We start from the raw sequence: 22985 nt of genomic DNA, 5'->3' as shown, positions 1-22985 counted from the left end.
CGGTTAGTTATATACGTAATACATACAAACGTCGATGTATGACTGAGTAGCGGCTACAATTCACTCGCGGCTTCACTTGCTGGGTTAATAAATTTAAAAGTAGCCTCTTTCCGTTGTAGAAGTAATGAATAGTTTCATGTGTAAATCGGTCGTGTAATAAACAAACGAACCTTGATTTGCTGGTATATTTATATCTGCCCGGATAGCGATCACTGTACAAGGTGTAAGACCATAATGGCACATGCAAGTATGTCGCCTTTTGGGATCAACTTGTGTATCGTTCATTCAGGCCAGCATTATTTTGTCGACTGGCGATGGGTAATCATCTCTTGTCAGTCGACTCTTTCTGGACTCTACATCACTGACCATCAGATGCAGAGCGGTAACTTCGCGGTGTCCCGTAAAAAACGCAGTCTTTGCGCTCGTCACCTTAAGACATTAGCAGTCTTACTTATATGGTTTTAGCGTTAAGAGGTGGTTAAGAATTGCCTAAATAGTTGTCAAAAACATCACCGGTTTCCTAGTTTAAATCTTATTAAGAGGCAAGATGGCGGGTTTTGACTTACAGCTGATCGAGTAAATCTGTGTTTTAAAATAAGTATAGCCGATTTTTTTATAAGTAAGACTGTAGATGTTAAGTCTCTTGATACTTAGCAGTTACACCGGCTTTAATTCTTCAAACAGAACATAACAGTCTACAATGTTTGGCTAAGAAATAGTGTCTAGTGTCTACCCAGAAGGCACACAAGAGCCCCACACAGTAAAACAAAGACAAACCTTACCGTCTGTCCACAATGACAATTAAAAGCCAGTTTTCCAAACATTTTCACAGATTAGCTGTCCCTTTTCCTCTTTAGATGAGCAATAGCGACGTCTCTGTCTGTCCGGTGCACTCAAATTCGGTTCGAGTGTACGCAGTCTAATTGCATCTGACAAAAGCTAGAAGAGGCTAGGTACAGGCGGACAGGAAAGTGGCTAATTTAAGTCATTATAAAATACTGTGTTAAATTTTTGGTAACTAATAAAGTGTAGTCCATAATTACGACGATCAAACAACGAAAAAAAAAACAAAATGTTTTTTATGTTGCCTAGAACATTAGTCTTGTAAACTTAAATCTAGAAAATTAAGTTACAATTGCGTTGCTTATTGGTGTTATAGACTAGATTGTAATTTAATGCCTAAGAACCTGATTTTTACAACAAAGGAAAATAATATTTGTTCAGTGTGTTATTATTACAATAAAATATATAAATTTCCCTCCCAGCAGTAGACCTTGAATATGGGAAAATTACTTCTAAATTAACTATGAATATAAACTTCTTTTCTTCGACTTAAGATTCAAAATTCTAGTAGAAAACTGTCAGGTTAACAGGTTTCCTCGCAAATTTTTGTTTACCATCGAAATAAATTTAATTTGCGATATAATTAAAAGCCTTATTTTCATTTTACAGTTAAACTTACAGAAAATACTAAAGTAATTCTCAAATAATTGTGACTGGTAAATACAGCAAAAAATACTTAGTTATTTCTTATTGGTTTCTATTACTTTAACTCTACATACCTAGCTCGTAATACGTTACAATATTAAAGTAATTCAAACGACATACAAGTACACTAACCGTGGTTCGTCTCGTCTCACTCACTCGTCAAGGAGCCCGCAAGCCTGCAATTGTTCATTTCAAACGGTACGCTACACTCACATAACTCTGCCAAGCCACAGCTCTACACAAAATGTTACGTGGCCCTTTAACTATATAATAATTTAAATGATTTGTTATAATAATATGGACCTCCTCTACTATTGAGAAGGTTGAAGGTATTTTTCTACGCCGGCCTAATACAGTTGGTAGACTTCGCATAACTTCGAAAATTATAAAAAATCAGACTCATGATTAGTAATAAACTTTTATATACTTTTACAACCTGACTTTATCCTAATGTAAAGTCAGTATCAATTCACTAACTTCATTTGATGGTAGGTTCCTTATATGCGAGCAATCGTCCTTTTAATTCTTTAATTCTAAAACGTATACAAAAAGTCTGGATAAATAAAAACACCTTTATTGCCTGATTATCTACTTAGTACTTACATATTGTATTATTACACATATGTAGTAACCTTTTAATTTTATTTATATACTATCTTTTCCTCGTGGCTTCGCCCGCGTGAAGGAGTTTTTCGGGTTAAAAGTCCGGCTATAACTTTTCCAGGGTCTTAAACTATCTCCATACCAAATTTCGTTTTGTTATACCACACTTTATGTCACGTCCCGTTCTCATGGGAACAGGATAAAAAGTATCCTATGTCCGACTCCTGGTTTTAAGCTACCTTCCTACCAATTTTCAGTCAAATCGGTTCAGCCATTCTTGAGTTATAAATAGTGTAACTAACACAACTTTCTTTTATATGTATAGATGTAGGTATAACAAAGCCTATACTATAGTGAAAATTATGTTAGCTTGTTTTTAATATAGTAAGTAATTAAAAGGCGGAGAGAGTCGCGGCAAAATGCTAATCAATTACAAATTCATGTGAATGACATACTGAGATATGTTCAGTTTTCAATGTCGTATAAATTATTCAGTGTAGGTGAAAATCAGACAAAAATACGTGATCGTGTTTGATAAGTACTTTTCGTTTAATAATAAATGACACATTAATATCATTGTCGCGTAATTATTGCCTATGTTATGATGAATATCTTTTAATTTACTGAACGAGCTTTTGCTCGCGACTATGCTTAGAATTAAAAATGGATGCTAGAGTATCATCATCATCATAATCATCATCGTCAACCCGTTGCATTCCTCTGCTGGACATAGGTCTCTCCCGAGGTACGCCACAGAGCCCAGTCTGCTGCTTTATACATCGTTGCCGGTTTTCTTGCGCCATACCTAGTATGTTAATCTTTTATTAGATTTTGTGTACGATGTTTCTGCTTTAAAATAACCCAGATTTGAAACAAATTATAACATAAGAGAAGGTTCAAAATATTAAAGTTTCTGAACATCTTATTTAACATACCGATAATAAAAATATCTCTTTTCTGTTAAAGTTTAGACAGAGGTATAATCACGGTCAAGCCAATCTATTTGTGTATACAACACGTCATAGTTACATCACTTATTAAATACTAGGTTCTTCTCGCCGATTCGCGTGAAATTCTTTTCCCGATAAAAAGTCTCTATGTTTAGATATTTATAAAACATCAGCCGCGTGAGTTAAAAAAAATAATATATGAGATAAAATTTAGCCTGTATGCTAATCCATGATGTAGTTTATCCGTGTGCTAAATATCATCCAAATCCATTCAGCGGTTACGGTATTTACTTCTAAACTTCTAGCAAAATTCCAAACATTTTCAAAAACTAGAATTTATAATATTAGTATAAGTATAAGTAAAATTTTTATTAATTAATTTTCGGGATCAATCGGCAAATAATACATATTAATGTAAGTAGAACTAATATTTTGATAAATTTATTAGCAGCATCGAACAACAAGTATCGATAAGATCGTATACAGCTGTTATAGGCACTAATATCAACCAACACCACCTAATCGGAATGCACAACCCTCAAGTGCGCGAGTATATAAATTAATTCCGAACCATTTAACCATTATCGCTAATTAAAGGTATTTACATAGCTTTTGTCGGCGGCTGTACGCGATCAATTAAGGCGCGTGTCGAGGCATTTTTATGCAAATCCGTTGACTCGGTTGGTGGTCCTTGGTAGGAAATCACGTGTATCTGATCCTTATCGGAGATCCCAGTTTGGTTAGGGTTGATGGTGTTGGCGGGTCTATTTGGTCAATGCGGATGTTATTAATTCTTGATTGATTCAGTGTTGTCTGTAATTATTGGTATTGATTCCGCAATAGATATTGCAAGATAGAGTTGATCATGTTATTTGAATTTTTTATTGTGAGAAAATTTGACGTTCAATTTCTTGTTAATTAGTTTATACCGAAACTCAACCGTAGAATTAAACAAAGTAGGAAATTATTTAAACATAACTCGAGTAACTATAAAAATAAAACCAGAAAAACGTAAAACAACAAGGCGTTAATATTAAAATAATCCATCCTTTATACATACAGCCTCGTTTAAACTTAATTAGCACCTAGTTTAAACATCTTAAAGCAATTCTGTGATATAAATCCGAGATACTCGATGCAGCATTCTGTCGCGATCTTTTAATTGTTATAAGTAATGGAACTTAATGTTTTTTATTCAATCATTGAAACCTGTTATCCATATTAATATTAATGCGAAAGTAAATCTGTTACGTTTTCATAGCTGACCTACTGAATTGATTTAAAGAAATTAGGAAATTCTGTACCCCAAGATAGAATCTTCGCTGTTCTTGTTGCATTATTTTTATTATTTTAAAAGCGTTTTGGCATATCTCCACTGTATGCTTAATGAAAAAGCCTTTTAATATGTTACAAGCCCAATTCCAATCGATCGGCAAAAACTAGTTTTACAAATAGCAAAGAGGTTAGCAACTAGATCGCTTGACAGTAAATCTAAACTGTTTATAAACATCTTCAACTTTGAATTACAAAGCTCTTCATGTTAAACTGACCTCTTCGTCTTAAGTTTCACGATGTTAAGTCTTAGAATACTTAGTAATAACATTGGGTATAATGCCCTTGAAAATAATGTTTGACCCTTTCTTGTCTTTATTTTTCTCTGACCGTTGTTACTAATTAAGTTTATTAAATTAATAAAAACACAGATTAAAATACCAATTAAATTAATCTTATCAGAGTAATTGCCCGTGAATACATTATCTTTATCTATCACTAGTGTCTTGGAGAATAACTGGAAGCAACGATAGCCGTGTAGAATATTAATCTCAGTCGTTTATATTTCCTATAAATCCCCAGTATCTTCGACATAATAGATCCTACTAACATCAACAGCAATTACATCAACCACTAAACTATGCACAAACATAACCTCATAAACACTTGTCTATAATACGGACGATAAATGGTTCCATCAAAGACAAAACAAGTTTGAATAATTTTTCATTCGAAATTCAAACCACGCCTCTTGATTCGTTGCCAAAATGCCGATGCGATACCGTCTCGGCCAATGCGAGGTTATTATCGCCAACGGCCGTTTCGCTTCAGCCAATCAGAGGCGTTGTTTAGTTGCCCACGCGCATATTTTCGTTTTGCAATTCAATGAAGTCGCTAATTGCTGTTTGGTTTGGCGCGAGACGCCGCAGGAAGCGAACGTCCATTGATGAAACGGTTTATTTAATGGCCGAGTTATTGTCATGATTTATGATATAGTTTGATATGTTGAACGTTTTTTATAATACTTAAAATGTATTTTTATTTAATTGATACAGTTTGCTAATAAAACGTATGAAAATAAAATGTTTAATGCATTAGTTAAGTGATTTTTGCGCATCAAACTATTATGCGTAATGATACTTTAGATATGTATTTTAATGTGCATTCAAGTGCCAAGAATTTGGTTATTTGAACTGTTTTCTTTGGATTTCCTTGATATTTTGGACATATGATTTATTAGACAAACGTTTAATGTCAGGAAGATCTATGTCATCATTTAATATGACTATTAAACGCTCTAATTATTCGCTAATCTAAAAGACAAGACGACATTTATAGCTTGATATTTTCTGCTCAAAATGAGGTTAAATATTACCTATTTCACTTTATACTTCTAAAAATATCTACACGCAGACGTTGGTATCATTCAGAACTACCAAGTAAGAATTTACATTTAAATAGTTTTTAATAGTTGAAAGCATTTTATTAGTGGCATAAAATAATAGTTGTGAAGTGTTGTAGAGCCATATCTCAGGTATGTAGCGAGCATTATTTAATAGTTTAAATATAAATTGGTTTTGTGCCAAGCACTCGACGTTGATGCGAGTCGGCAAGTCGCCGCCGTGCCAAAAACTCTGTAAGCGTTGCTTCTGCAGATATTACGATAGTTCAAAGGGTTAGAAACGCTGGATGTGACTGCTTTTTGAATGAATGATTGAATGAAAACACTTTATTGTATACACTAAATACAGTAAAATGAATACAAAATTAATAAAAATGTGCACCAATAGACGGTGTTAACATCGGAATTTTGTAGTTTTTATAACCCTTTTTAATATAAAAGTGTTTGCCGGTTTATTCTTCTTTGTCACATCATTGAAGCAACGTATGAATAATTCTTTTACATAGAGATTTAATGAGCCAGAAAGTGTGGAGTTAAGAATAGATCAGGTAATGAGTTATTATTTTTGACTGGAATTTAGGAGACTTTAAACCAATCAATAAACTGTATAGATTCGATATCCAGCTTTGGTAAAGGGAAACTATACCAGAGTCATCAGGGATCAAAATTTGTGTCTGACAAACCTTTTTAGGACATTATAGTCTGATTTTACAGATCGCCTCTTACCTCACCTATCTCTTGCAGTACAAAAGCCTATATAGTAAAAGTAACTTTAACTACTACAGTGAACGATTACTTTATTAAGTAGTGATCATTCTTTAGAGGGATCGAGCGCGTTTTAAATTGCCGTTATTGACAATGTCCGCTTGAAACGAGTGATATTGTCACTATATTTGTATCTTGATACGGGAATTAAAGTACAGCCATTGTTAAACTGGGGTCATATAGTCTATATACTAGACTGTTCCCTATATTTCAGTACTTTGAACTGGCAGGAATGCATGAAATGATTAATGAAGGTGGAATAAGCGAAAGAAGTATGCCAGAATCGTGTAAAGTGATAAGTCTCTGACTACCCCTATGAGATAAGGCGTGATCCTATGTATGTTGCCTACATTTAAAGAAGTTTCCATTTTTTAAATACATCATTAAAATCTGTTAATTCCTCTTCTATTAGTATCGCTTCTTATCATGTCAGAGTTAATACAGGTGGTAAAATATGTATTTTTACTAATTCATTATTTATTTTTAGACATTATCTAAATGCGGATTTAATGTCAAAGTCCAGCTCTAATCGTTGTTGTGTGGTGCATTATTTAAAAGCTGTTTTCACAAAACGTATCCTTTGTTTTATTTTCACCTAAATAAAGTTCCACTACCTTGGTGGCGTAGTTGTACTGCATGCGCGGTACTGCGGCGCTCTAAGGTCCTGAGTTCGAAACTCAGGTAGGGCAAAGTAATATTTGAGGTTTTCTGGAATTTGTGCCCAATATGGCAATAGGCTCACCCCCTATCACATAATGGGACGAAACACATTTAGCGAAGAGTAGGTGTTCTGGTTGCGCCTCGACACACCCCTTTGGGGACAAATGCGTGTTTTGTTTGTTTGATTAAAGTTCTAAATCAAACATACGAAAGTATGCTATAGCCTTAAGCCACATCTAGAGACTTAAGTCCTAGTCTTACTAGCGCAATACATCCGCTCACCGGCGCGGCACTCCGGCCCTCTCGCGGGCTTTGCTGCCACGCTCCTCTTTATTAGTCACATATTCCTTAGGAATCGTCTTCGGGGAGAGCGCTAACATTTCTCGCGTCTCCTTTTTGATGCCAATTGAATTTGGTGTTAAAATGTTTGCGTGCATTTGGATGATGTCGAGCGTTAGACTAAAATCAGGCAAAGTTATAAGGTAATATACAAATAGACATGGCATTAGGTTTTTATCTAAGCATCGGTTAACTGTTTTTATTTATTATTTGTATGGTACACCAACAACAAATATAAAAAAAAAAATAATACTAGGGGATTAGTTTTAGAAGGGTGCATCTGCACCTACGCACTATACTAGATAATATCATCAAGTTTTTTTTTCATATTCAAATCGCGTGGTTTTTGAAAACGCTTCATCATAATAAAACGTCTATGGTCGATAGTTTGCATTGTTACAAACTTATTCAGTGAAATATTTGTTGTAATTTATTTCTGAACAACCCCCTCCCGGAGACCATGCTGCTACATATTATGTCTTTTACAGGTAAACACAGCTATATCTGAATTATAAGTTAAATTAAGCAGGAAATAAACAAAAAAATACCAATTAAAATAAATTAAATTATGTAACTGTAGAGAAAGGAAAAATAAATTACAAAAAAAATCATCTAAAACTAGTGTTGAGTCGTTATAGCAGACAAAGCCGCAGGCAATACTTTGTTAGATGTGATAAAAATCTCACGCAAATGCTTAATAGTATATTTAACTCATCACGACATAATGCGAGTGTCCAAAACCTGATTCGATCAATTTAAACCAACAAGTTAACTTTCACGGTACGTTATCTCGCCAGTTAACTGTTAAGTATCAATTAAGTCAACCATCTTTAGAAAGTGGGTGTCAAAATTAAACTTTCGTTTATTTGATTTGGTTACGTTGGGACATAAGTGTTTTTATACAACTGGAAGAGCCACCTTAAGATTTTATACTCTTTTTATCATGCAAGTATTCGTATTTGTGCTTTGGAACTGAATAATTATTTTATTTTTATGTTTAGTTTTTTTTTTGGTATGTGACCCCACTGCACCTCATAGTAAGTGGATAAGGTCCAATAGAGTGTCAAATAACGAAAGATGATTACCTTCCCCTTGACAGTCGACACAATTATACCGGCTATACAGTCCGATCCCGGAACGCGACACACTTACGTGGGCCACTATGGCGGGTTTTAACACCTTGTACGGTGGTCGCTATCCGGACAGATATATAATATATCCTACCACCAGTAACATATTAAGAATAGTAAAAGACTGTGATTTAGAAAGCTCAATTACGTACCAATCTACAAATTCGTACAAACTTTCACGTTTATAACTCACCGCTTGGCGGTAAACTAAATTAAATTATAATTTACCCCTATTTTTAACAGAAAACCTATTAGTATAAATAAATAGACATCCATGTTACACATGTCCTTTAAATTATGTATCACACATCAGAAATTTTGGTCCAAGTCAGGTCGAAAAGTCTCAAAAACTAAACATTTCTTGATAATGAACAAAGCAGTTCTTTATTTTGCCTTACTTATTAAATGGATGACAAGACGAACTAGATGCTCACCTGGTAAGCGCAACAACACACCGTGAGAAACCTGCACACCTGAGAAATTCTCTATATGAATTTTTCTAGGGTGTGTGAAGTCTACCAACCCGCACTAGGCCAACGTGGTGGACTTAGGCCTAATCCCTCTCAGTAGTAGAGGGCGCCCATGCCCAACAGTGGGACAGTATATAATACAGGGCTGACATTATAAACGCAACAACTGCCTATAAATAGTAGCAAGTAGCAACACCATCCAGAACTTATTACAAAACTTAATAACTAGTATAATACGAAAACTCATAAATTAAATACTAAATAGACTACAATAGACCGATTACATAATTACATAAATAATTGAGGAAGGTTTGTAGTCGCTTTCGTTGTGGCCGGCCTATCTCCAATGAATAATTGTTAGATTAACGGGCCTTAGTCATCGACCGCCATCGACGGTAGCTTAGATAAGTATAAGGAAGGGAAACAGTTAAATCGATATCGATGATTAAATAGTTAACTGAACTCTATTTTTATTTATTTATTTATACAATTGATTGTACAGAGAAATATACAGGCAGACTTAATGTCTGAGGTATATTTACAAACGTAAACACGGTTAAACAATTATGTGGAACGAAATTAAATTAAAAAAAATTGCAAGTGATATTTTTTTGTCTCTCTTATAAGTAGATATACATGTATGTATGCATGGGCTATTTCATTATAATTACAAATATTAAAGTCTGGTTGAATGCGTAATGACATATTCTGGATTTGCAACCTTTCTTTTGCCTCTTATTGAGAAAAAATAAACTAATTCATTAAAAAATTTAATTAGAATATTGCAAGGCCGAATAATACGTACAATAACTTGAATGGTAAGACTAAAACGAATCCCGAGCAACATTTTCTCAGTATTAGAATTCGTATTCCGGAAAACATAAAGATACATAAAAATCGACATCGATAAATTAACACTGACGTCACAACACCAACAAAAAGCCGTACATTAATAGGCCGGTGTAAAACGATCCCCTCGGATAAAGAGACTAAGAATGTTGATTGCTCTCGCGGTATCTCGATACCGATGAACGTCACATCACTAGCACTAATAGGGACTTGTACATCGATATCTGCCGAACAAAGCGACTCATTACGCTAATTTGATTGGCTCTAACTACCGTGTTTGAATATAGTACATCATTTAGGCCGTTTTAGACTAACTTTTTGTAATTTGAAAAAAATAATACCTGTTTTGTGCGTCGTTTCTTGCTTTTTATGGACAATAGTAATCAAGAGGGTATGTTAAGGTGGTTTGGGCATTTAGAGAGGATGGATAATAGGAGAGTGACAAAAAGGATAAGGCAAATGTGGATTGAAGAGCCGGTAGGGGTTAACCGCACCGAACTTCCGAATATCAGACATCTGACAGTCTTAGTAAGGGCCTGGTCAAAAGTATTCTGAACCATAACGATTTCTTACGTTTACACGAATGTTAGACATTAAAATTAAACTATCTCGAACCGGCGGGAATGCATGGAAAGATTGATGAAGGTGGAGGAAGCAAGAGAAGTATGCCAGAATCGTGCAAAGTGGCAATCCATAGTCTCTACCTACCTCTATGTGGTAGAGGCTTGATACTAGGCTAGGCGTCATTTCCATCCGTAATATCTGATGTTAAGTTACTTTTTTGTTTGATAAATAGTGCCCGTACCATAAAACAAGGTGTATTAGTACAGTTCAGCAAATTTAGTTCACGTATTGTAAAACAAGCAGGCCTAATTCTGACCTTGTCAGAAAGATGCTAAGTAATATATTTGAGATATAATGTTAATTTGAAGTTATACAATAAAATTATAAGCAACGTTTCTGAAGTATTGTGGGCGATCATGTATCGTGGTTATTAATTAACAACAAATGATTTATGTCTTGTTAGCTAGGCTATTATAAAAAGGAAAATTGAAATATTAATAGCCTTATCGATACTTTTATCGATAAATTATTTGCGTCACTAAACAGTAAATTCCGGTTTAAGCATTTTTGTAGAGTCATTGTTGAGATTGACTTATCGATTGTTTTTATTGTCGATTATGACATCATTAAAGAAAGCGGATATTATACTCCAATAATAAGAGATTAGTAAATATCTAAAGCCTGGCTTATCGTATGCTAGATTTTATCCGCAACTCCAGTTTAAGAATTTCGCAATCATAAGTATTAGTGCGCATTCTTCCCGGATAAACATAATATTAACATTTTTGTGACAAACTTTATTGAAGCCGTTCGACTGTTTATGATTGCATATTAAACATTTTAGCATTTTTATATTTATATTAAAATAGAATATAATAGAATTAGGGGTTAAGCCGTTCATTTTCTCTAACATGCTAATTTTTTTTATGTACATTAACCGCAATTATCAATAAACGATTCTTATCGCTTTGTTAATCTATCTCAAAAATGCACCAGTCAGAACAAAGATTTTTTGATATAACAAATGAGTTATTTTGATTGGTTCGCTCTTGGAGTCGAATTGAAGACTAAGATTGGAATCCTTTATTGAAAGCGGCTGGAAGTGAGAAGACAAACATTTGTACGGCATTCACTGCGTTTGTCACCCTAAAATTTAACGTGACAAAATGCTCGGTAGTACTACAATATAAAAGCTGAAATGTTACTTAGTGGCAGAAATAGACTGAGCGATGGTACAGACAGCATCAGACAGAATCTACCTTTCTAGTAAAATTTTTGTACAAAGTTCCAACCAGTATAAACAAAAGTTAATTAATTTCAGATATTAGAAACTAATTAAATACTGCTATGTGATAGTTGACACTCGTGTTCGAAGCGAAATATGGAATGTAATGGAGTTAATTTAATTTGCAACACAAAATATAGCGTGATGTTGTACATAATTGAGTGATATTTGAAAATTGAAGGTTCGGTTTTTTGCTATTTAATATAGATAACATTTACTAGGCAGGGATATAAGTTCATTATATGCGAGTGTCTGTATGTTAATGACCTCCTGCTATTGGGTAATATTAGAATATTGAAGGTTTTTTGCTATTTAATATAGAAAACATTTACTAGACAGGTATATATACGAGCATAGTATAGTACCTATATAGTAGTAGAGAGTGTCTGTATGTTACCTACTCCTATGTGCAAACGCTATTAAGTATAACGTTTTAAGATACTGTGTTCAATGTAAGTAGTAGGAGTGACTTAAGTTTCAGACTGGGAGTTTCATGGTTGTAATTTCTAGGAAGTGTAGGTACTATTTGGGAATATAAGCATTTACAATAAGAACGCTATATAGCAACATAACCTAAAACTATTATTTACAAAACATGGTAGAAATTGCCTTTGTTGTTGGTAAATATGAAATTTAACTTTGATAAGAAGACCCAAACACGTAGAGGCACAATTAGAGCTCACTCACTTTTCCGCCACGTGTTTTTCGTTTCCTGACGTGATAGGGTGTGAGCCTACCATTAATTGTGCGATACTGAACAGAATGTGCTAAAATCACATTCCTCGATCTGGGATTCAAGCCCGAGACCTCGTTGCTGTTGGACCACGTAATACAAGCACACCACAAAAGTAGTCATAAAAATAAAATTGTATTTATTTATCGATATCGATATCCGTGTAACAGCCTCGTCCCTACGCAAGCCGGCACTAATAGGGTCGTGTACAATGATCTCCGCGGAACAAAGCGGCGGCCGCTTTAATATTGATTACCCACAAACTGACGGGATCACTAATGTTGTTATCTACCTATGTGTAATGATTTATTGTGCTAGTGCGGGTTCGATGCACGGTTACTTCGTTGTTTTTAATAGTTTATTGTTGGTGATGGTTAATAATTTGGTGTTTAGTTTAATAGCGGCGATAGCCTAATTGGGTGTGGAACGGACTGATATGACGAGGAACGGACTGCTATGTCGAATGTCCGCAGGTTCAAATCCCAAGGGCACACACCTCTGACTTTTCTAAAAATCATGTGTGTATTCTTTGTGAATTTATCGTTCGCTTTAACGGTGAAGGAAAACATCGTGAGAAAACCTGCACATCTGAGAAGTGTTCTATAGGAATTTCGAAGGTGTGTGAAGTTTACCAATCCGCACTAGGCCAGCGGACGAAGGCCTAATCCCTCTCAGTAGTAGAGGAGGCCCGTGCTCAGCAGTGGGGAAGTATATAATACAGGGCTGATATTATTATATATTATATTATTAGTTTGATACCAATTAGAGCTTTGTTAAACTGGATATCTTACGTCTTAGAGCGACGAGCGTAGTGCGGGGCCATGCAGTTTGTAATTCGTAGTTATTTATGGTGTAGGTACTGTTTATGGGCGGTCGTGTCGCTTACCATTAAGCAAGTTGTTGGTGGTAGGATATAATTTACATCCGCCCGGATAACGACAACCGTACACAAGGTTTTATAACCCACCATAGTGTCAGCTCATGTATATCCGATTCCAATAGGCCGGCATAATTGTGTCGATTGTCGAGGGATAATCATCTGGAGACTGTATTCTTCAAACCGAAGTGCAACCAGTACTTACGTGATGATGGTTGGCCGTCGCTGTATTCCTTGTACGGTTTTGCCTTTGATTCCCTAAGTTTATTTAATCGAATTTCTGTTATATCTTTTGTAAACCATGACATGTCATAACTTTTAATTAGAAGGGACATATATTCATAACTTTATAAGGGGCTGGAGTTTAATAGGTTTCCCTTATTTTTGTAAGTTTATTTAGTTGTTTGTAGCAAATAATCTTTCGAACCACTCATGATTATCATTTTAAGAATAAAACATATACCAATTTAGATATCGTTGGTTGAAAGGCTAATTCACTAAGCGACAATTTTAGTGACACTAATTTTCATATATATTTAAAATCAGCATTTTTGTATGTTTTTTTAAACTAATTAATTTTTGTTTGGAAACAAAATGTCGCTTAAGACACTCAACCTTTCAACCGTCAATATAAGATTATACCGTTTCAGAAATTTTACAGGAGTCGCAAGCAAGTATTAATAAACGTAAAAATCTTTATCATAACTCCTATACATGTTATATATTTTCACATTGTATGACCTTTATATAAATACACGTGTACGCGTGTGTATATGTGTGTGTGTGTACACAACAGTTGTAGTGTATCGGTTAGCAAACAGTTAATTACTGGCTGATCGATCCCGGCTCTGGGGAGATGGGTAGAGATGTCGCCGTGTCGATACCATACAATTAGGAATATTAGGAGTAATAAATTATATCTGGAAATCGAACACTGGACTTCGTAAGTAAACAGTATGATAAGAGAGCATAGACGCAATTTTCATTCCACATTTCATTAAAATAAATATGTTTAAAAAAATCTAACTTGTTTTTTTACCATATGCGGCCTACCTGACCGCAGTCAGTTCTGTTTTGATTTAAACTGATTTAAGCTACTGAGAAAAATATTTATAAGGTATTATGCTAGATTGTAATCAGGCCACCAGGCCACCCAAAACGCTGTTATATATATTATGTAATAAAAGAAAATAATTTTAATAATTGCAATATCTTCATACATTTCACTGCATATACAATACTAGTTTAGATAACTCTCAATTAAATTAAAATATTAAATTGACAGCCTCTACTAATATATAAAGCTAAAGAGTTTGAACGCGCTAATTTCAGAAACTACTAAACGGATTTTGATTTTTTTCCACTAATAGGAAACTACATTACTTCCGAACGTTATAGGCTACTTTTTGTCTTGGAAAAACTTTTTCACATGGGCGGAGGCACAGGCAAATGCTAGTAAATATATGTGATTAGACACCAGGACACAAACGCGACATTATGAGACAATTTCCTATATACTTAAAAAAACTATATATCTACATGTATTCAGTTGAATAATAATAAATCCTGGAGTCATTAATATACTGTCCATTACTGCATTTATTTTATTACAAGTGCCACTTCCATTTATTGTCGGTTCATAACTTGCACTTTGTTTAATAGCTCATTGTAATGTTTACGAACTTTCATATTATGAACTATAAAGTCAATCATGCGTGTAGCTTACATATAGAGAGCATTATATTGTAGTTTACATGTTTCTAACTGGCAGTTATTCTATAGACATATTTTGTCTACAGCATAAATGAGCGGGTTCGTGGGGCGTGCCACGAAATAAAAACCCGTCTTGATATAAATCTAGTTATGGCAAAATGTACATTTTATTTAAAAAAAAATGTGCGGATTAGTTCAGACATACTTTTTCAGATATAAATAGATCTTGGCTTTGTTGAACAGTAAATCGCATTTGGATTAATTGTGTATTAACTTTTAATTATTTTTGGATAATTGTAGGTGGATACATCTTGGCATATATGGGTCCATATAACAGTATGCTTTTGCGATTCGTATAGTGTGAAATATATCCGGAAGCCCAAATAACCCGGCACCTTTCTCTAATCACTATTCGAGGGCCCACAGTTCGCAGTACGTCCATAATTTGTTTGGAACAAAGAGTTCTAAGAGTATATAGAGCTGACATTGGGAAGATTGTCATTTTTGTTCACAATTTTGCGCTTATGTGATGGTTATTCAATATACCATGCCATTGCAAAACAAGAATGTTAAATACTTCATACTTTTTCTATATCATGATTAGCATGTTTTTAATGCGCATATTAGCATATTTTCATAAATATATTAATTTTGTATTAATGTAAGGACGCTGTGACATTTTGTCGTACGGACATTTCAAATAAGACAGCGACTTATTTGAAATGTCCGTATGAAGCAAAAATTTGACCCTAATGTCCAGTGTCCAGTCTAAAACTAACTATATAGTTTAATGTCTGCTTTGGAATGATATTCCTTCCCTCGAAGCTTGTCTCACAATTCACATCCTTAATTGTTTTGGAATTATGGGTGTTTATGAGCGGTGATTCACTTAGTCGTTTGTCGGCAATAAAAATATCTAGTTTCGTATTTTTTAATTCCAGCCGAGCGTAGTAGATAGGTAATAATATTAGGAGTTTTAAAGAAAACTAAAATTATGAGACAAGAAGAAACCATACGCTACACCATGGAAGAAGTGAAGATTTACATCTAGCTAAGTCTGAGCCCACCATACCAGCACAATACTCTGTGTCTTAACTTTTATATATCGAAATATATTGTCTAGTTTACAAAATCTGCAATATTTTTAATGCAATTAAAATAATAGAGCCCTTACATAATCTCTGGTAGGGAGACAAGCTCCGTCAGTATCAGATACTAATGAGAATCATCGTTAAAAAACCTAAGAATCAAACCAGAATCTCCACGCTAAGCAGCCCGCGAGCGGCGCTTAGATTTCCTAATTATGCATTAGACACAAGTCATTACCACGACCGTATATCACAGCACAATGCGCTACCCGCGTGTAATTGGCTCGCAAATTAATCCACACCCCCTCCACCGCCCCCCCGGGCCCCCTGCCGCCCCCTCCCACCACCGCCTGACGTGACATTTGACTCTGAATGTGCACTTGTGTCCACGCACCTTGTTTGACATAGTTAATTATATTTATGCTTATTAGGCTGTGTTTGGTTGACGGTTTGAGGATTTGCGCTAATCTGTCTCTTATTTGTTGGAGAAAATATGGGATTCTAAAAAATAAGGTGTCATTTTGTGGGAGAGAGTACATTTTGGAAAACACAACTGAGTTTCCTGATATAGGAATTATGTCTGCAATGGCGATGATAGGAAGAAAGAGAGTTCGGTTTAGAATATTCTAATTGCTCTTCTACCTTCCACGATACAGGCATAGCTTAGTGTGGACATCGTTGCTAATTGTTAGAAGAAGTGTAACTTTTCGGAAAATAAATTCTTATTTATTTCTTTCTTATTTCTTAAATCTTTTGGAGATTAAGACAGAAGTTTATGTGTTGAAAAAAGTACATAAAACAACAGAAGCTATGCAGTTCTTATTAACCGGCTGTAAGTATTTGTAAAGGTTTCGTGACTCACGAAATTAACAGTTATTTCATTTGTTAGTACTCAAGGCAAGAATTTATGATACAATGCATTTTATAAATAGTTTAAATAACATAACTAGATGGTTTTAATAATCACAAAGTTAGAAGTTTTGAAAAAAATATAAATATATTTTAAAATTATCGTTCATAAATAATTGTACGTATGGTATTAATACTGATTGAAATAAAAATTAAGTTTTCATAATTATTAACATGAAAGTTTTTAAAACATTAGCAAGCTGCAAAGATTCTCAATCTGTTCATAATTCGTATAAACATCGAAAATATATATTTTTAATGTCACTTCTAGGAACATATTTAAAATCTACACTAAACAAACCTCATGTAAATTGACAAATCGTAAAATTAATAGTTTTTACTTCCTACCATACATCGCTGAATGCATGCTGGTAATGACCAAAAATTAAAACGTTTTTATGCTCATTCGGAGGTAAGGTCTCGTTTGAGTCTCCAAAAAGTATAATGTTGTAGAACGCGACATTTCTATAATCTCACATGAAGACTTGTTGATATTATTTTAGTATACTGGTGCAGGAAGTAACTACACTGTAGATTGCAGGTATAGGGTACTCCAAATATTTTTTCAAAGTTCAGATTTTGCGTCTTCAAAGGGTTGTCAGAATTTCGCCGGGCTGTTACAGCATTCTAACCTGCTATTTTCGGTAAAATTTCTTTATTTATTGTGTAGTCATGTACGATCGCCATTTGTCTGTAAACTATACCAGAATTCCCCATCACTAACTTGTTGCTCGTCTCGTACAAATTAGTGAATAGTATAGACCTTATGGCCTTTCAGAAATCCCATTTAACCCAAACTCAGTCCTAATTCAGGTACTCCATTCGAGTGATTAACCCAGTTATGGACATTGGGCACGCGGCTTTACACAATGCTACATACAGACATAATATTATTGATTGCACATTAGTGGTGCGAGCGGGACGGACGCAGGGCTGCTACTTAACTTTGTTATTTACTTTTACAGCCGACAATAAACCATCCCATTACTTTTGAAAAAAAAATCGTTATTTTCCTGTGAGCTTAGATATTTCGGGTTTGACTCCGAGGTCGCGCAAGACATCTATCAGAGATAGTTGACGCTAAACAAACGACTATCGTGGAAACTAACCCAAATCCTTTTTGTACATGCTAAATAGTGTGCAAAAATCTCATTAGAGTTCGATAAACTAATAAACATTATATTTCCAAAAATCGAAGCCAGAATCTCCACATTTAAGTCAGCCATGGTTTGCTAACTGCCGATTCTAATAAACCAATCGCTAATAACGCATTAATGGTTAGAATGAACCAATCCAAACAACTCATCTGTAAGCATGATAAACCAACTTTATATGATTGGTTGATTTATGCTTTAGAATCCACGGTAGTTGGAGTTAAGATTCTTTAAAATAAAGAATATTAATATTCTCTATAGTATAAAATATAATAATAATAAAAGCCTTTTAATTTCATATACACTTAGACTATAAACACATATTTTTTTTCATATTTTCTTAACTCTATGTTAGTAGCTAACTCTAATTTATAAGTACAAATGTTAGTTATCATTTTTTGTTATAGAAATCCCTCTGGAGAGTTTAGGCGTCCTCCAATTTATGCCACTTTTCTTTGTTCTGTGCTAGTTTTGTCCAGTTTTTCCCCACCCTCAATTCGTCAAAGATTCTCTATACTAAATTCATATAATTAATCGGCCATTAGTCAAGCAGTTGGAAGAATACCTTTAATTTTACTTCCCCGGTTATGAGAGAGCCGACCCTACAAAGCGCGTGGATATTTCCAGATAGTTATGTGCGACATATCAAAGGGTTAATTGTATTGTTGTGTTCGCTATGTTGACTATGTACCATCGATTTTCGTGTCCGTTTGTACGTCATTGCTCGCGGTCAAACTATTAATTGTTTGGCGGGGATTAAATCGTTTTTAATAAGGGTTGTTTTGGATAGTTAAGTTTTTGGCCGGCGTAATTGTAGCGACTATAGAGCTACTAATTGATATTCGTTTAGTATTACACTAACATTTAAGTGTAATTATCGGTAGAAATAAAATCAATTAATTCGTAATTATTAAAGTCCCGCGTAGTTAATAGAATTGCGAAATTTATATAAATTACTTTTATTTCAGTAAATTTACTCTTTAGCTATAAACGTGTTTAAATGTTTGGCTAATCATTATTTTGTTCCTTTATACAACTTAACTCTGACACTTAAAATGACCTCTAAATAGCATAAGTAGTAATAGTATAAGTATTATTATATTAACAAATATTTTTTCTAAATTCCAGGTAAAAATCTGGTTCCAAAACAGAAGAACGAAATGGAAAAAGAAAGACAACGTTAGCAACGCAGAAGTGGCCGAGATGAAGCAACAGAACAAGCCCGCAGAAGACAAGAAAGAAGAAGCGAAAGAAGATCCCCTCGCGCTAGACATGTCGAAGAAGAACTGCAACAAAATACTGAGCGAGAAACTGCGCAGTACAAAAATAGTGACGCAAACTCTTCCCAAACCTAGGAAAGTAGAGAAGGGAGTCGTTCTCGAAACGATATGCGACACGAATGACATAGAGAGTCGCATATCGATAACGAAAATTACGAATAAATTATCGAACACGGACCTTTCTGGAGACGGCAAGGTGTCAGTGAAAAGTTTTGGTCCGGACGAAGTGAAAGAAATGAATTTCGACACGATAAGCAGAGACGTTGAGATGTGAACTCTTAAGCGGTCTGTCCAACAGTTTTTGATTCGTCGCATCAGTATTAATAACCTCCTTCGTCATTTATTGAGGAGTATTTCCAGTTCCTCAATTTGATTAATTAATTTTGCATATTAACAACTAATGTATTTAATTTAGATAACATAATTGACACCAGATTGATGAAGGATGTATAAAGTTTTTATAAATCCAGTTGCGAAGCGCGGATATGCATAATTAAAACAAAATTTTACACTTGAACTGGTTTTCGAGTGTAGAGTCATTCGCCTTCACGTTAACTCGTAACCAGTTTTTAAATTGATAGCAAATTTTATTGAGATTGATGGGTTATTTATGATAATTCGCTCTTACGTGTGACTAGCGCCATCTAGTATTGTAATACAGAAATTGTTGAACAGACTAATTAAAATGTAAATAATTTTGTTTGTGTGAAAAAATATGTTTTTGTACGTGTTGAAGGAAAACTTTCGTTTACGTATGCTGTTAGAGTATTGTGGTATATTCTTTACCGTTAAAAATATGTTGTACAACGCCATCTCATGTCTAAATTGAAAACTAATTTCAATCATCGGTGAAGAATACAACACAGATAATATAATTCGGCTGTATGTATAAAACCTACGAAAAAAATATTATGTGTTTAAAAATGTAATTTCGTTAGATCTCATGTTATAATCATTTTAACACGGTTTTCTTTTGTTAATGTTTAACTTTACCTTTTAATTGTATTAACCAGTTTTTATAAAAATATTTTGTGCAATATTCAATTTTAATTTAGATTAAGCAGTTATTTGTAGTAGTCCACAGTAACTTGGAAAGCAATGTTCAGTATCAAATATTCTGTATCATTAGGTGGTGTAACGGATTTGCTTATTTTGTAATAATTGCATTGTCTTTCAAAATAATTTATATAATATTAACTATGCAATTTTAATGAGAGCTGTTCAAACAATATCAGTTAGGGAATGCTTGAAGTTTTGGCGCCATATTTGAAAGCTAATAATCGTTACATCACCAGTGGATACTATTCATCCTCGCTTCTTTGAAAAGATACTATGACTTAAATAACCATTGCTTTTTATTATTGTTATGAACTATTATTTTGTGACCTAATTACGTTAAATAGAGTTATCCCCATACTTACCTGCTCTTTACAATAGGTTGTCTTTATCTGGAAAGCAAGTGAGGAACAGTCAGACGTCATACATCTTTAAAAAAATAGATTTTTAGGTGCATTTTTCATAACAGTTTTTTTGTAACGACTCAAATGTAAAAATAATATTTATTCTTGCTACATGCTTTTTGCTTTTTTAACAAGATGGGTCATTTTATAGGCATGCAGTAAAAGGAAAACGTATGATAGTAATGTAGAACAACTTACTAACGATATTTTAATATTTCAACAGACAAAAATAGAACAAGAATAACACCAAGGTACTGCACCGAGGAGCTCTATTACAAGCCTTTGAACAATTATTTATTTATATTTTATTAAATCATGTCTTCAGGCCTCCGCAATAAGTAAATGCTTTATTAGCCTTTCTTTACTGACCTCTTTACGGTAGCATTTTTAATTTTAAAAGAAAACACATGTATACGACTAAATAGTGTTAAATGTTTGTAAATAGACATAGCATCATTTTGTACCCTTTTTTTACATGAATAAGATATGATCCTCGACAGTATCAAATTGTCATTTCATGAAACCTGCGCTAACAATAAATAAGATAAGGAAAAATTCAATTTACCTAATCTTGTGTATTTTATTCTGTTTTAAATTTGCCAGAAAACAAATATTTTATAAATTGCCATTTACATTTTTAATTTAACTATTTAAGATATCAGAGATCGCATTATGCGTAGTATAACGCTTTGGCTTTTCATGCGTACAAATCTGTATTTAATATATTTATATGTATTTTTTAAATTTCAATAGAAATAGCATAATATTGTGCACATTTCAAGGTACAGATATTAATTATACAATATCTTCAAACATATATTACAATTGCTTGTACATTTTATTTCTACCTCATTCCAACGCTTAATTGGAAATAATTATTTTCACATAAATTGAAATGTTTTAATATGGCGTCATTCAATATAACGATTTCTTGTTAATTTATTGATTGGAATGATTCACATCATCTACAAAAATCTTCAAAGGGCATATAAAAACATTTAGGAACATAATATATTTTATTAAAAATCGAAAAAAATATTTTCCTGTTTAGTGTACTTTGTGTTCAACTGTATATAAATTGTCATAATAAGATACGAACAAAATTGTATTATAAATTAGAACGAATTTGACAAAATTAGTTTTTACATTGGAAGAGTGCTGTATCAGTAACTACGTAGCTCTAGTGTAAGAATAGTGAGTATGGAATGAGAAATAAAATAGTTTTTCATTATTATGTTATCTTTATTGTATTTTGACCTTATCAATCCAGATTTTTCCCGCTTTTCATAAAAAGAAAAACATTACATATTTAATCTAACAAGCAAACAGAAAACCGTAAAAATAGTACGTGATTTTCCGTCTGTGTGGTTGTCGCTATTCATGTATTTTAAAAAAAAACTGCGAATAACAATATTATCAATGGTTCATTCCAATTTTTTAAATGAAAGAAAATTTAATTTATTAAAATATCTATTAGATTATTTATTCTAATGGCATTGCGATCAAAAACTCTTAGCTATGTAATTTTTATAAAGAAAAATACAAACAAAGTAAATCCATTATTGTTTTTTCCACCATCTCTTGATTGCAAATTGAACTTCTTAATTACCGAGGAAGTGGAGGTTAACTGCAGAGTATTATTTTAAAATTGATGAACAGTGACATCTATTTTTACATGTAGCAACTATTTAACTAACTATAAGTTTAACTTATTTCCGTGTTTTGCTATAACTAATAGATGTCGCTTTCATAAAAAATTATAATATTAATTACATATTATTATATTAATTACAGTATAATATTGTAATAAAATCATAACAATAAATTAAAACAAAAGAATAAGGTTTTACGAAAATATAGTTTCTTTTTTAAAGTTTTTACATCTTGCCTGAAGTTTATTCAATTCCGCCATAGATGTCGCTAGCGTCTAATTATGTTCTACCAGGTTTATTCCACTTGGGACCACAATATGTTGTCATACCATCTGTGTATCA

General features: G+C 33.5%; 1 protein-coding gene across 3 annotated transcripts in view; it reads left to right on the top strand.

Annotated features, from left to right (window-relative positions):
* The window catches only part of LOC115440957 (homeobox protein 10), a 76665-nt gene extending 54440 nt beyond the window's left edge, over positions 1-22225 (top strand). For all 3 annotated transcript variants that reach the window (XM_037447413.1, XM_030165490.2, XM_037447411.1), the window contains exon 4: positions 19380-22225. In XM_037447413.1, the coding sequence (XP_037303310.1) occupies positions 19380-19805 (426 nt within the window). In that variant the 3' untranslated portion in view covers positions 19806-22225. The remainder of the gene's footprint in view (positions 1-19379) is intronic.
* Positions 22226-22985: the final 760 nt, after the last annotated feature.

The sequence above is a fragment of the Manduca sexta genome, chromosome 6, assembly GCF_014839805.1.
Source record: "Manduca sexta isolate Smith_Timp_Sample1 chromosome 6, JHU_Msex_v1.0, whole genome shotgun sequence".
In the NCBI taxonomy this organism is placed as follows: Eukaryota; Metazoa; Arthropoda; class Insecta; order Lepidoptera; family Sphingidae; genus Manduca; species Manduca sexta.
This window is presented reverse-complemented; position numbering and strand designations above follow the sequence as displayed.